Raw genomic sequence first — 12,789 nt, 5'->3', positions numbered from 1 at the left:
AGAACAACTAAACCCTGCCTCCACCAGAATAGAAAAACATGCTGCCATGCTTCCTGCACTCACATTATCCAAATGCTTTCTCAAACTTCGTCTCATTAGACGGGCAACGTTCTCTCTATGCCTTAATCTCCCATTAATGCCAGTGCCGCTGAGAGCAACGCTCAATATTTCATTCCGGGAGTGTAAATATTACATTAACTGCAGTCAGCCCATGTTTGCGGGCCGTATGCTACAAAATGGGGCGGCTGTTAGCGCTCTCTCCATCACAAACCTCCCACTTCTTTCTCCAGAAGCCAGAATGCCTCATCCAGACAGGCAGAGGTCAGGCAGGGCTATCTGTTACAACTAACTCACTGCTTTTCTGAGCTTTGAAGCTACTGCCAAATCCAGTTAACACGCATATAACTGTTATCACTTGCGGCTGTGTGTGTCGTCCTATGCGACGCAGCTAAACTGGTGTCTGTAATCTGTTGACTAACAGAATTAATTCCTAGACGCTATCCCTTTGAAGCAACGAGGAATACGCCAGCCTCACAACTGCCAGACGAGCATTCCTCCAGGGCTGAGTCACTGTTTGAAGCAAAATGTAATGACATATTCGTCTCCTCCGAACCATCTTTGCAGCTCGTACCTCCTTAAAGTTGTCGAACGCAGAGAGAATAATTTCGTGGCCTCCTCTCACGAGGCAAACCGCCGCCAGGAGCTCCAAGACCAGAGCTTTGGTTCTGAAAAACAGGGAGAAAATGATGTCAGGAATAATTAATGAATGAACAGAAAAGCAGGAGATAATCGCAGTGGAAACAAAGCGGAAAACTGTGTAATTTAGGATCATCTCGCTACTGAAACGTCTGCATAGGACAGATCATAAACAGCAACCACTGTCACAGCAAAACAAATTTTCATTGTGTAGTCATTGGTTTAACCTCTTGAGAGTCAAAAGCCCAGAGCTAAAGGGGGGTTAAAGGCCAGGTATAAAAAATGAATACTTCTTGGCCTGATTCATGTGAGTTTATTAAAGTGCACAGACACTGAAAGTGCCGGCTCATCCCGTCTCCAGTTCATTCACGCGGGATTTCTATGTCTGGATGAGATGAAATGTGACAGGTGATGCGAAGTGGTTCCACATCCACTTTTGAGAAAATCCTTAAACCCTGGGGCATGAAGTGAAAACACGACCACACACACACACACACACACACACACACACACACACACACACACACACACACACACACACACACACACAGAGTGCTCCTCGTAGCCGTCTCAGTGAGCAGCTGCCAGTGTGGTGGACTGTGCCAGCGGTGCCTTGACCCGTCTGTCAAGATGAATGTGCCCCTGAGCAACAAGGGCTCCCACTCTCAGACTGTGCAGGTGCACAAAATCTAGCGTTTGTGCTTTTATGGATGTGGGTCCAAGTTGGTAAAACATAAAACCCATTTTATTGAATCTTTTATCCAGCAGCTCTTTTTTTATTTGAAAAAAGAAACTTGAGATTTTGTTCTTTATTTACTTACCTTTTCATTTTTGGTTCCTTTTTTGTTTTTGTTTTTCAACCTTTGGTCGAACTTACCTCGGGTTTTTGTTGTTGAGGCTTAGTGCAATTTCATTCACAGCATGAGGGTGTGACATGACCATGTTGAAGCCATACTGGAAGATGAAAGACAGAGACAAAGCAGTTCATTAACAGAGAAGATGAGACACAGAATAAGCAAGATGGGACTTGTAATAATAAAAACAACTTAGAAAATTGAATTTAGCTTAACAAAATGTGGCTCAGCTCAGAGAGACGTGCAGTCTGTGTGGACTGGATGGTCCCTGTAGAGGCCTTGGGGGCTGACCTGGTAGTTCATGATAGCACGCAGGCACATGATGCAGACGTGGACATCATCTTTTTTGCAGACCAGTCTGGAGTTTTTCAGCGTTCTCCGGCTGGGCAATGTGTTGAAACTAATAAATAAAGATCAGAAGTCAGTATTAAAGGGAATAAAGCTATAGAATAAAATGTTAAGCCTATGTGACTGAACAAAAGAGTTCACAAGAACTGGATAAACAAGATAACAGATGCCATTTGTAAACAAGCCCTCATTGCACACCATCTTCTGCACATAATGAGGCTGTTAAACTGCCAGGGCACCTTATATTAACACACACAAAGGCCATAAAATCTACAACCAAGCACAGGGCCACCGGATGCCTTCTTTCAATTGTTTCAACAGACCTTCATGGAGATATCACTTACAGCTAACACCACAGCAGCCAGTCATTTGCATGCAGCACAGTGATTGTGCAGCTTTATCTGGACAAAAACAAGGCCTCTGCTCCTGGTGCAGCTCCCACACTAAAACAGAAATGCTGGAGCAGCAGTCTAACTGAATAATATGCAAAAAGAGTCGGAGAAAAGGAGTTCTTTTTCAGACTTTTATCACGAGGTACAATTACCAAACCCAAGTTCTGGGGAAAAATGTGTCTTCGGGCTACTGACAGACATGCCAATTCGTGTCATCACCCATGCCTGTAGGCGTGACTTCTCTGTGAGTCAAAACACATTGTGTGAGTGTGCATGTGTGTTTGTCTGAAAAGGAACGGAGCTTTCAAGGGAGAGTATTACTGCATATTGCATTAAGTAAAGTGCAGCATTAAAATAAATAAATAAACAAATGAAGTAGATAAACAAGGCTTTTCCTAACAGAACAGGAGCACCTGCTTCAAACTGCAGAGATAACCTTCCATCCAGGAGTTTTTCCACTCCTGATTAGGCAACATCCAGGAAATGACTAATCAGCGCTTTTTAATCTCAAACCAGTGAATAGATACATTATTATGTAACACCAACAACATGAAGGAGAAGTTTGAGAGAAAAAGCACAAAGAAGAAGGGAGACAAGGAAAGAAAAATAGAAAAATAGGAAGGTAGGACGATAATGAAAAGAAGGTAGAAGAGATACAGAAGAAACAGAAGAAGACGGAGGAGGAGAAGAACAAGGAGGAAGAAGAAGAACACGAGTATGGCGATCAAGGAGGAAAACATGAAGGAACAAGAAAGAAGATGAAGAAGGAGGGGAAAGGGAGAAGAAAGACGAGACAAAGAATGAGAAGAAGCAAAAAATAGAGGAGAAGAAGAACAAAGAAGTAAATGAAGCAGAGGTAGAAGAACAAGAAAAAGCAGAAGAATGGGAAGAAGGAAAAGGAGACACAGAGTGAAGCAAATGTAACACCAAAAAATCCTAAATGTAATTTAAATAACAGAACATCAATCACTACAACTCTATTTACAAGCTATCAATAACAGCTCTAACACGGCTACATGTGACTAGCTAACGCTTCAGACATACCATCTTAATTGAGAACACTTTGGACAGCTCAGTGCACTCGGTGTCCTTCAAGTTGGCAGTTTCAAGAAGACATATAGATAAGACTTAATGTGGGATCTAACAGTTTCTCTGTATTTATCATTCTACTTCAAAGCCAGTCTAAAAAGCATAAGGGAAAATAATCTGTATAATGGACAAAATCGATATTATTAGGAATTATAAAACCACTTAGGCCAAAGAAAAAGATTCATAATTCATTTGCCATTTAAAAAAATATAGAAAACAGAAAAAAGCAACCAAAATACAGAAGCTTGTTAGAAGCTACTTATTCTACTCATACTGGTTGTAGCCTAGTGCTGAGCTTTTAATGGTTGTTGTAGAAACTAGGCTAACGTCTGCACAGAATGGCATTTAGGGAGCCACACAAGCAGCACACAGACACACAGGCAGGAACAATGAGTGCAGTAAAACCCATTTGCTCCAAGGAAAGGAGAATTCAGTCACAAGCGCAGGGGGGGTGGGCAAGCAGTACAAATAATTCACATCCCCGACACAGACAGCAGGACAAATAAACTGGGCAGCTCTACCAGGGAGGTATAAAGTACAATGAGGCCGGGGATTGTGCGTGGACATCCATGTGTGTCTCTGCTCGCAGCATTATAAGTGCGTTTGTTTCTCTAGAAGGGACGGGGATGCTGGGGTTACAGCCGAAGAAAGCTCACTCTGAGCCAGCAGAGCGAAACTGAGACCTGCCTGCTGTCGAAGACTGGCAGACAAAAGAGCAGATAACTATAGGAGGGTGGGGGGGCATTAGGACAGAACAGAAAAGACAGTCAGCCAAGAGTGATGTCACATCTGGGGCCAGCAGATGTGTAGGTGAGGTGACATGGCATGGGAGGGTGAAGTTATTTATGGGACAATATTGATATTTGACAGTCATTTAAATATCAGTAAAGCATGGATGAAATATGTGCAAGTAACAATAAAACATGACCTCATCATGTGGTCTGTCTACAACTTCCACATTTAGCAAATTAGCATCTAAATTCCTGGTGAAAAATGTGCAAAAGCCAAAACACCAAGTCAGTTTGTCTGGTCTGCGTTTCTTCCATTGCATCTATTTACATATTTATCAAGAAAACACCGCTACTTTGTGACACCACACAACAGGAAAAACAACAAAAAGTGGCTGACTTGATTATCATTTAAGGATCTCGTATTAAAAAGACATGTGCTTCCATGAATCAATAGTGCTCTTTGTGTGCAGTGTGTTCAAGTTAACCTCTTCAAACTAAAGGATTAGAGGCCACAGAAGCCAGCAGGAGTGCTGTACCAAAACATTAATGGAATGATGGGAAAGATTAGAGAAATAATGCACAAATGAACAGGATTTATGCACCTATGCTGGCATGGGTTTATAAATAAACTGCTCTGAAATCCTCTACACACTGGATTTTGAGTGAAAAGGTCTGTTTGGTGTTTATAAAAACCTAAACAATAAAACCTGACGAAAACCTAGTTCCATAAGAAGATCTGTCACAGAAATTACTGTTACTCATGTAATCACAGATTATCACAGTCAAAAAATCCAGGCAAATGGTACTTCCCCCCTGCACATATCTTAAGCCATTTAAAGACTTAGACCTCATGACTACACAAAGGACGTGGCTGAGGCATCATATGAAATGTGTGAGTTCTCAAAATAATCACGATTCCCTTGGCTAGTCATTTCGTCAGCCAGAGAGGGCAGTTCGTGTGTGTGCTGTACCGTAACGTGGAATGTCGCCCGACTCGGGTGATACCGTTCCCAGTGATGGGAGACGGTAGGGTGCTTCCTCCATGGAGGTCTTCTATAGAGCGGCTCCAGGGCTTAGATTTATCCATCGCAGCCTCTGGGTTGTTCTCCAGGCACTCGCCATCGAAACTGTTGTAACAAGGAACATCTGCATTTACTCGGATTGCTTTACATCTGATGCTGTTTACAGGCTGTGAACAACAGGTCGTCTAATTTATAAGACTGCAATGCCAATGCAATGCAATCAATCTGAATCAGTCTGTGCCGATAAGTGCAAGTTCTCTGCAAAGCATCTGTTAGCAATAATGACTCAACTTAACTGGCTGCCAACTAGTTGTATTCTGGTTGTTCCTGTGTCATTTTGTAGTTAAACACCATCCTTTAGCAGCTAAGTCATTTGGGGAGGAATTTTTGCTTCGAAATTACAAGGTTATGGCTGGACTCTGAATGTAAATTTTAATGTGAATTTTTCTGCATGTAGACAGCAACTGATTTGTGAGTTTCAGTGTTGCCAACTCCTCAGTAAGGAAAATCGCTATTGGTTGTCCTAAAAGTCACTAGAAGTCGCTGAATGATGTCATCGCCTAATTTGCATAATTGGTCATGCTAATGTAATTGTAACCTACGCTGTTGGAGAGAGAAATAACATCGTGGAAGAGACATAAAGTCAGTAAAAAAAACGTCTTAAATGCATTTAGAATTTATTTAGAACTACAAATTAAATTTATTTTAGCAATTATTGTTTTTTTAATGTCACAATTCCAACCCTGCTCCTTCATCCGGGCTTGGACCGGCAAAAGTGACCCGAAACAGGCACTCTGGTGGAGTTACTTTGTGTGTGTTCATAAGTAGTTTTAAACTTTGTGGTCCACAAAACAACATAACGGTAAAAGAAGAACTGACTGCGTTACAGTCAGTGCCTGCCCTGCCCTGATAGCAGCTGGTGGAGGACTATGCTCTGCCTTTGGCACAGGCGAGGTGCCCACCGCAGCACCCGCTGCTTATTGAGAGGAGCAATATGCGCTTTCACGTCAAAAAGTCGCGTTTTAGGAAAAAAAAATTTTCCTTGGTGTGACTGTAGCATGAAGTACTTATTTCCTACTACTACAACCAAATCAATACATCGTGTCTGATACACACATTTAAAAAAAAAAAAAATTTGTTTAACCATGCTTACATGGTTAAACAAAAGTGGCACAAAAGTGGCACATTACAACTATGCTCTGCAAAGTGTATGAATTAGCATGTTGCTATCATGTTATGAGCAATGTACATGTAGTCATGAGCATTCCTAAAACAAAAATATATTTTTTTTCTAGATGTGGGTGTAAATTCACTGAGGACTACAGCAAGGAAAACATGCAGTAAATTTAAATGCTGATAATTAGCCAGACTCTTGCTAAGCTAATCGAATGATGCTAGGCTAGCCAGCAGATTTTTAAAAAAGCCACACTGACCAACCGATAACAGATGAGGAATCCATTAGTAAACCACAAACCCTGCTTCTGCCTATAACATATCCAAACATAACATATGCAATCTTATTATCTTATATATTAGGGCTAATTATAATTATATATGAGGCTAATTCTTTTAAAAGTAAAAAAGTGTTCAACTCCATGTTTAAAAAAAAGTAACAAATGTTTTAAAGGGTTTTTGTGTTAGACATGATCCTGTATATTAGAAAAAAGCTCATGTTTTGTTGTAGTTGGCACAAACTATGGAAAGCTGCTTGTTAAATCATACCTTTTATGATCTATTTCAGTTTTTAGACTGGTCCTTTGACTTTAATTTGCTGCTGCAGTGGTACTGCGTAAACACAATTTTACGGCTAACCATTCATAATTTCGACAGACTATAATAACATATGGTGAAGTGGAGTGGTGAATTAAAAATTTAACTGTGTGGCACTCTGGCCCTGAACAGCGACTCTGTGAGTGACTAATAACCACACTGTCAATCCATGAATAGAAGCATATGGTTAGCATAACACACAGTGCCTATGTGTCAGCACTGGGCGTCCAGTGACTCAGTGTTTCTGACAACCAGGCAGCAGCGACGGTGGTGCTGGCGCTGTGTGGAGATGCATCAGCGGTTGTGCAGAATAGCATCGTTGTGTTGATTATGAGTTGTGCATATAGACCATTGTGGTGCAAGGAGAAAGAGCTGCTAGAGACTTACGTGACAGCATACTGTGCGAAAGAAAGATAGTCCACCAGCACATCCAGGCCTTTGTTCTCTTCATTTAGGAATTCTCGTACCCACCTGACGAGAAGTGTAAACTATTAAACCAAAAACACTTCAAATGTGTTAAATTAATTGACAATTACAAATTAGGCAAGTTAAAGCAGGACAGTTGTGAGCCTAAACTGTAAAATAGAAAGATGGAAAGGGAGAGTAATACATTGCTTTTAAGAGTACACGGTATTTTAAAAATGTTTATTATCCAGTGCTCTCCATAATGTTTAGCACAAAAACACATTTTTTGTAGTTTTGCCTCTGCACACAGTGGGTTGTAAATCAAAGAATCAGTACGTGATTGAAGTGCAGACTTTGGGCTTTAATTCAAGGGGTTTTACAAATATTACACCCATTTTCATTCACCCAATTTTCAAAGGTTTAAAATTAATGGGAAAGACTAACATAAATGTGAAGACTCTTTTTAACCATTTAAAGCCTGAACCATTAAATAATTGCCAGAAAATTCAAATATTTTATTGAACCTTATGACAATATTAATTTGTATATATGAGTTTTATTTGTATAATTTTACTACATCTGGCATTTTTTTCCATTTATTGCTTAAAAAATACAATTTTTGTGCAATTCTTTCAGGTTTCAGTATGAGAAAAAATATATCACACTGATTATGTAATAGTTTAAAAAATGCAAAAAAAAAACCCCAACCCGGGTACCAAATAAATACTTTAAAAAAAAAACTTGACACCCAGTGTCTGTCTGAAGTCTAGAACTCACAGACACCATCAAATTCTGCATTTCCTCCCTTGAGATCCTTAATTGAAGCCACCTTCAGTTGATGCTTGTCTGTGGGTATCTCTGCATTCAGTACTTAGTAATGGAAAAGCATGCTCTGTTCGGTTGAGATCAGCCAACTGACCATTGAAAAATAATCTGTCTGGTACAAAAAAGTCTGAGCTGTTTTGCAGCATTTGGCTGAATCTGAGCAGAGTTTAGTTCTGTGCACTTCAGAGTTCATCCTGCTTCTTCTAGCAGCAGTCATATCATCACGAAGCACTAGTGGCCTGGTTCCACTGGCAGCCATACACGCCCATAATTGCATAACACTGCCTCCACCATATTAGATGTGATATCTGTTCTCTCTTCCTCCACACTTTTCTCTTCCTGTCATTCTGATACAAACTTGTTGGTTAACCTTGTTTTATCTGTCCAAATAATTATTTTTCTGAACTCTGAAGGCTCTTTTAGATGTTTCCTTGCAAAGTCTAATCTGACCTTCCTCCTCTGGAGTATAATCAGTGGTTTACAACACAAACTATAAACTATATTTCCATTCATGAATGCGTCTCTTGATTGCAGGCCTTGACAATGATACGCCTACGTCCTCGAGAGTGTCCTTGACTTGGTTAGATGTTGTAAAGGTTATTTTTTTAACCATGGAAATAATTCTGTCATCATGCATTTTAGCTGTGGTCTTTCAGGTGTTTTGGTGTTGCTCCCTGATAGATTTATTTGGGTTTTTCTGCCTAATTTTGGCTTTACTCATTTGCAACAACATCTCTTTGTGCCTCATATTAGAAATCAAATCTTTGTCCCGAACATTACGTATAACACATTATGTGCAATTAGTTTTTTCTAAACATTCTTCCCGGGCTGTAACCTGGCCTCGGTAGATGTTTTCAGATTATTCACCCTGTCTCCCTTCCTTTGCAGAGAAGAATTGCATTGACCATTTCAAAGCTTCCTGGCTCAGAGAAACAAACGTGTTCACAAACACGCAAATAGAAACTCATTATTAATCTTTTATGTATTTATTTCTCTATCGCTCACACACACTGATGAAGACAAAGCTGAAGAATGATCAAAAGCCCTTTATCGCTTTCCTTACAGCCACTACAGTGGGCCACCCATCCAGCGCTTTGCCTGCTTTCTAGTTTTTCATTCTGCACAGAAAAGCTGAGCTTTTCACAGGAAAGCTCCCACCACCTCTGGTATGTGCTGCTCTCCTTTCGTATTTATAAGCACTGTTAAGCTGAATCACAGAGGATCTTTATTTAATCGCATCTTGTGGAGGTGCCGTTTCGTTTTATTGGTCCCACAACTGCTTCGATGGGGCTGATTGCTCAGCGATTAAATAAATTTGTAGGGCATAAACATAATGACACAGGCAGGCTTCAGAGTGGTAGTGCGCTGATGAAAGCTAAACTGCTTTAAAAATCCACTAGCTGCTTCTTTATTAGCTCCCCTGTGGTGTAACTACATGGGACTGAAAAAGACTAACAAGATTGTCCAGTGAACTAGTGCCTAGTGGGGTCGGTGGTGGTTTAAGTAGGCTCGGGGGTGTGGTCTCATAGTAATTATTACCAAAGGACCCTAACTAACAATCCTCCATTCACTGCATGTTGGTGACCAAATCAGAAGCAGGCTCACATCAGCAGTGCTTATAAAGGGACAATCTGTCTATTATACACAGCCTGCATAATTAATATCTGTTAACCTCTGACACTGTGTTCCAACATCATCAGTCGCTTCTACCCTCCCAATCTCCCTTTCCCTGTCCTTTTGCTATTATGGTACCGCCTCATTGTTTAATCTAGATTAGTGAGACTATTTGTGTAATCTAGTTACCAACAATAAGGTTTCTAAAATAACTTTATCCTTGTAAACATAGCTTCAGCTCTGAAGGCGGACATCGTCTCTGGCTGTGGTTGGAACGTATTTTTGGTTTGAAGAGCAGAATTTGACTATTGTGTAAACAGCGTGTAGGAGTGTGAGAGACAGCGTTGTCAGACACATGAGATAACTTACGTGAGTGTCGCTGACATGGACACACTGAACTAAAACAATATGTGTGTGGGAGGCAGGAAAAGAGAAAACCAGAGAGACTGAGAGATGTAGTTTAGGATATAGAGTATTGTTGCTGTTACAACAGCCTGTGGGCAGCGGATGTTCTCAGGGTTGCTTCATCCAATCCTCGACAGGGTGTCCATGTCTTCTGTGACCATCCAACCCACCATTCTGTTGTGAGTTGCTAACTTTCATTACTCGTACAGTAAATCCAGGTGCCTCATTCACAAGCAGCACAGGTTTTCCACAAGGTTATACTAAAAATATTCACATGTCTTAAGCACAGCCGTGAATCATTCTCCATTGAAGCCCACAATACTAGTTTTGGTCTCTATCGCATATTTTACTATGTAATAACATGTAAATGGTGGTGTATTTATAGTGTAACCCATTTAAATTTTATTAAGGCTTAAAGTAGTGCATTATTAGAGACTTAGATACCACTTTTGGGTGACGCGCAGGTGCTGCAAGCTGACTGCAAGGCCTCACCTCAACAAACTGGAGTCAAGGAAATGTACTCTTTTTTTTCTTTATTATCTTAAAGATTTGTAGTCATTTTTGACTATTAGATAGAAGACAGTAAAGTTCGGAGAAGGGAGGGGACATATAGCAAATGACTGAGGCGCATATTCAAACCCCGGGTCGCTGCACTGCAGCCACGCGGCACGTGGTCGCCTACTCTTTTAAAATGGACATGTATGTTGTGCTGATGCTTTTTACTATGTAATTATCTGACAGATAACATGGCTTGCTGTGCAGGTAATGGTACTAACAAACCATCCAAAAAGTCTCCAATGTTTGTGAGTGAAATTCTTGTATTTTCTCTGCAGTCTAATTCAATCAGACACAAAAAACAATCCACAGGTGAACTTCTGTTTTTAATAGGGAAGCAAAGCGACTGGGAATCTGTGTCTTTAAAAGAAAAACTTTGAGCTCCATTCAAATTCAGGTCTGTGTGTTCTATTGTGCAGAAGAGTGGGTCCGCTCTAGCTCTGCATATTTTTTACACGTTTTGTCCTCTTCCAAACTTTAAGCCATCAGCAATAACCAACTATCATTTACACTCGCTTTATGCTAATATTTTCAAAGAGGAAGCAGTGCTCTTGAACCGCTCCCTTTAAAGTATGAACATTTCAAAGGATAGCTGCTTTCGGCTGCTTCCTTGCCACAAGGGGTCGCCACACCAGGTAGCGCTGCATGTTTGAGTTGACAGATTTACACCAGATGCCTTTCCTGGTGCAACCCCAAAGGGGATTTGTATGATTATACCTAATTACAAGAGTCTCTAACCCTTGTTTTGGTTGCTATTTGTTTCTCTAGTACTGCAGTAATAACCTCTTAATTCTTTTAACCAAGCAAAGAATATTTTCTGCTTAGCTGACAAGCAAAAGAAAATTAAACTGTAATTTTTTTTATGTCTCTTTCTAAATGTTTGCACCATCTTCATTTATTTAAGTAGTAATAGAAGTCTCCTGAATCCAACATGTCCCAGAATCCAGTGGGACTCATTAATGTCGAGCAGGCCATCGTTATCCTCATACAGGGTCTCTAGTTAGTGACTTGAGCCCTGTGATCTTCAGCAAGACAAAACACTGAGACCTTGTATGACTCTCACCGAGATATTGATCTTTCCTCAAGGCTAAACATACAGCACTGAATCAATAACAGCTGCAGCCAGTCGAGGCTTGTTACCCTGGAATACCAGAAAATGCAGATGAATGCATCATTGTTTTATCTGTTACAACATCAGTATCTCTTTAGCAACCGTTTCAATACGTCTCCAGAATCGCAGACTAGCGAGCAACTATTGCAAGAGAAATGTGTTTCCCCTCCAGACGCTGTTCATGTGTCAGCTGCCCGAAACAATCAATTGATTCATCTTTTCTTCGTCGCCACATGGCTTTCGATGTAATATTAGGTCAGAGCACAGATAGGAATGGGGGATGGTGGTGGTTAGTGTCAGTGTCTGCGTCTCCGGGTGTCTGGAATGCCAGACTTTTCCCCTTAAATCTAATATAGGCAGGTCGCGGACATGCAACGCTACACAAGCCTCGCGCACTTTCTGCGGTGACTCACCCTATATGATTGGTCCGTAACGAAATTTCCAGTTCTCTCAGGACCTGGGTGGACTCCTGTACTCGTCGTCTGAATTTCTGAAGGAGGAAAGAAAGTGGGGGAGGTAAAGTTTCATCATACTCCTGTAAATCAACATGTGGTAGCACAGAGATATTTTGGCTGGAGAAAGCTTTGTTTCTGACAGAAAGGTCAGACAAACAGACAGAAGGAACCACATTGGCATTTAGATATAAAAGCAGGCAGCCTGCACACTGATTACAAAATAAAAGAATGAAAGAGGAGATGGAGCTGTTCCCATAGGTTTCTAAATTATGCTTTTATTTGCCAGTAACCAATAAAGAGGCTAAACAAGAAGGCCAGCTGAGTCATTGGAAACTGTGAAAGTGCATGAGTTGGATTTTTTTTTTTTTTTTTTATCCACTTATGTTGTTTCTGTTTGCTCATGTTGGTTCTGTAAATAGCAATAATCCCTCCTGGAAGCAGCATGATAAAATCAAGTCACCTAATTGGCTACCTCTCAAGCCTGGCCAGGAGCAGTAGCAGCTACATAAACACAATT

The 12,789-nt window shown here is 40.7% G+C and overlaps 1 protein-coding gene across 8 annotated transcripts in view; it reads right to left on the bottom strand.

Moving 5' to 3' along the window:
• Positions 1-12,789, bottom strand: part of fmnl2a (formin-like 2a) — a 49,757-nt gene that overhangs the window by 14,637 nt on the left and 22,331 nt on the right. For all 8 annotated transcript variants that reach the window (XM_040027999.1, XM_040028006.1, XM_040028003.1 and 5 more), the window contains exons 4-9: positions 12,231-12,307; positions 7,290-7,373; positions 5,082-5,237; positions 1,842-1,950; positions 1,574-1,650; positions 632-725 (exon numbers count right to left, since the gene is read on the bottom strand). In XM_040027999.1, coding sequence (XP_039883933.1) covers positions 632-725; positions 1,574-1,650; positions 1,842-1,950; positions 5,082-5,237; positions 7,290-7,373; positions 12,231-12,307 — 597 coding nt within the window. The remainder of the gene's footprint in view (positions 1-631; positions 726-1,573; positions 1,651-1,841; positions 1,951-5,081; positions 5,238-7,289; positions 7,374-12,230; positions 12,308-12,789) is intronic.

The sequence above is a fragment of the Simochromis diagramma genome, unplaced genomic scaffold (assembly GCF_900408965.1).
Source record: "Simochromis diagramma unplaced genomic scaffold, fSimDia1.1 OVJJ01000343.1, whole genome shotgun sequence".
In the NCBI taxonomy this organism is placed as follows: domain Eukaryota; kingdom Metazoa; phylum Chordata; class Actinopteri; order Cichliformes; family Cichlidae; genus Simochromis; species Simochromis diagramma.
Note: the sequence above shows the minus strand (reverse complement) of the source record. Positions and strands in the feature narration are given on the sequence as shown.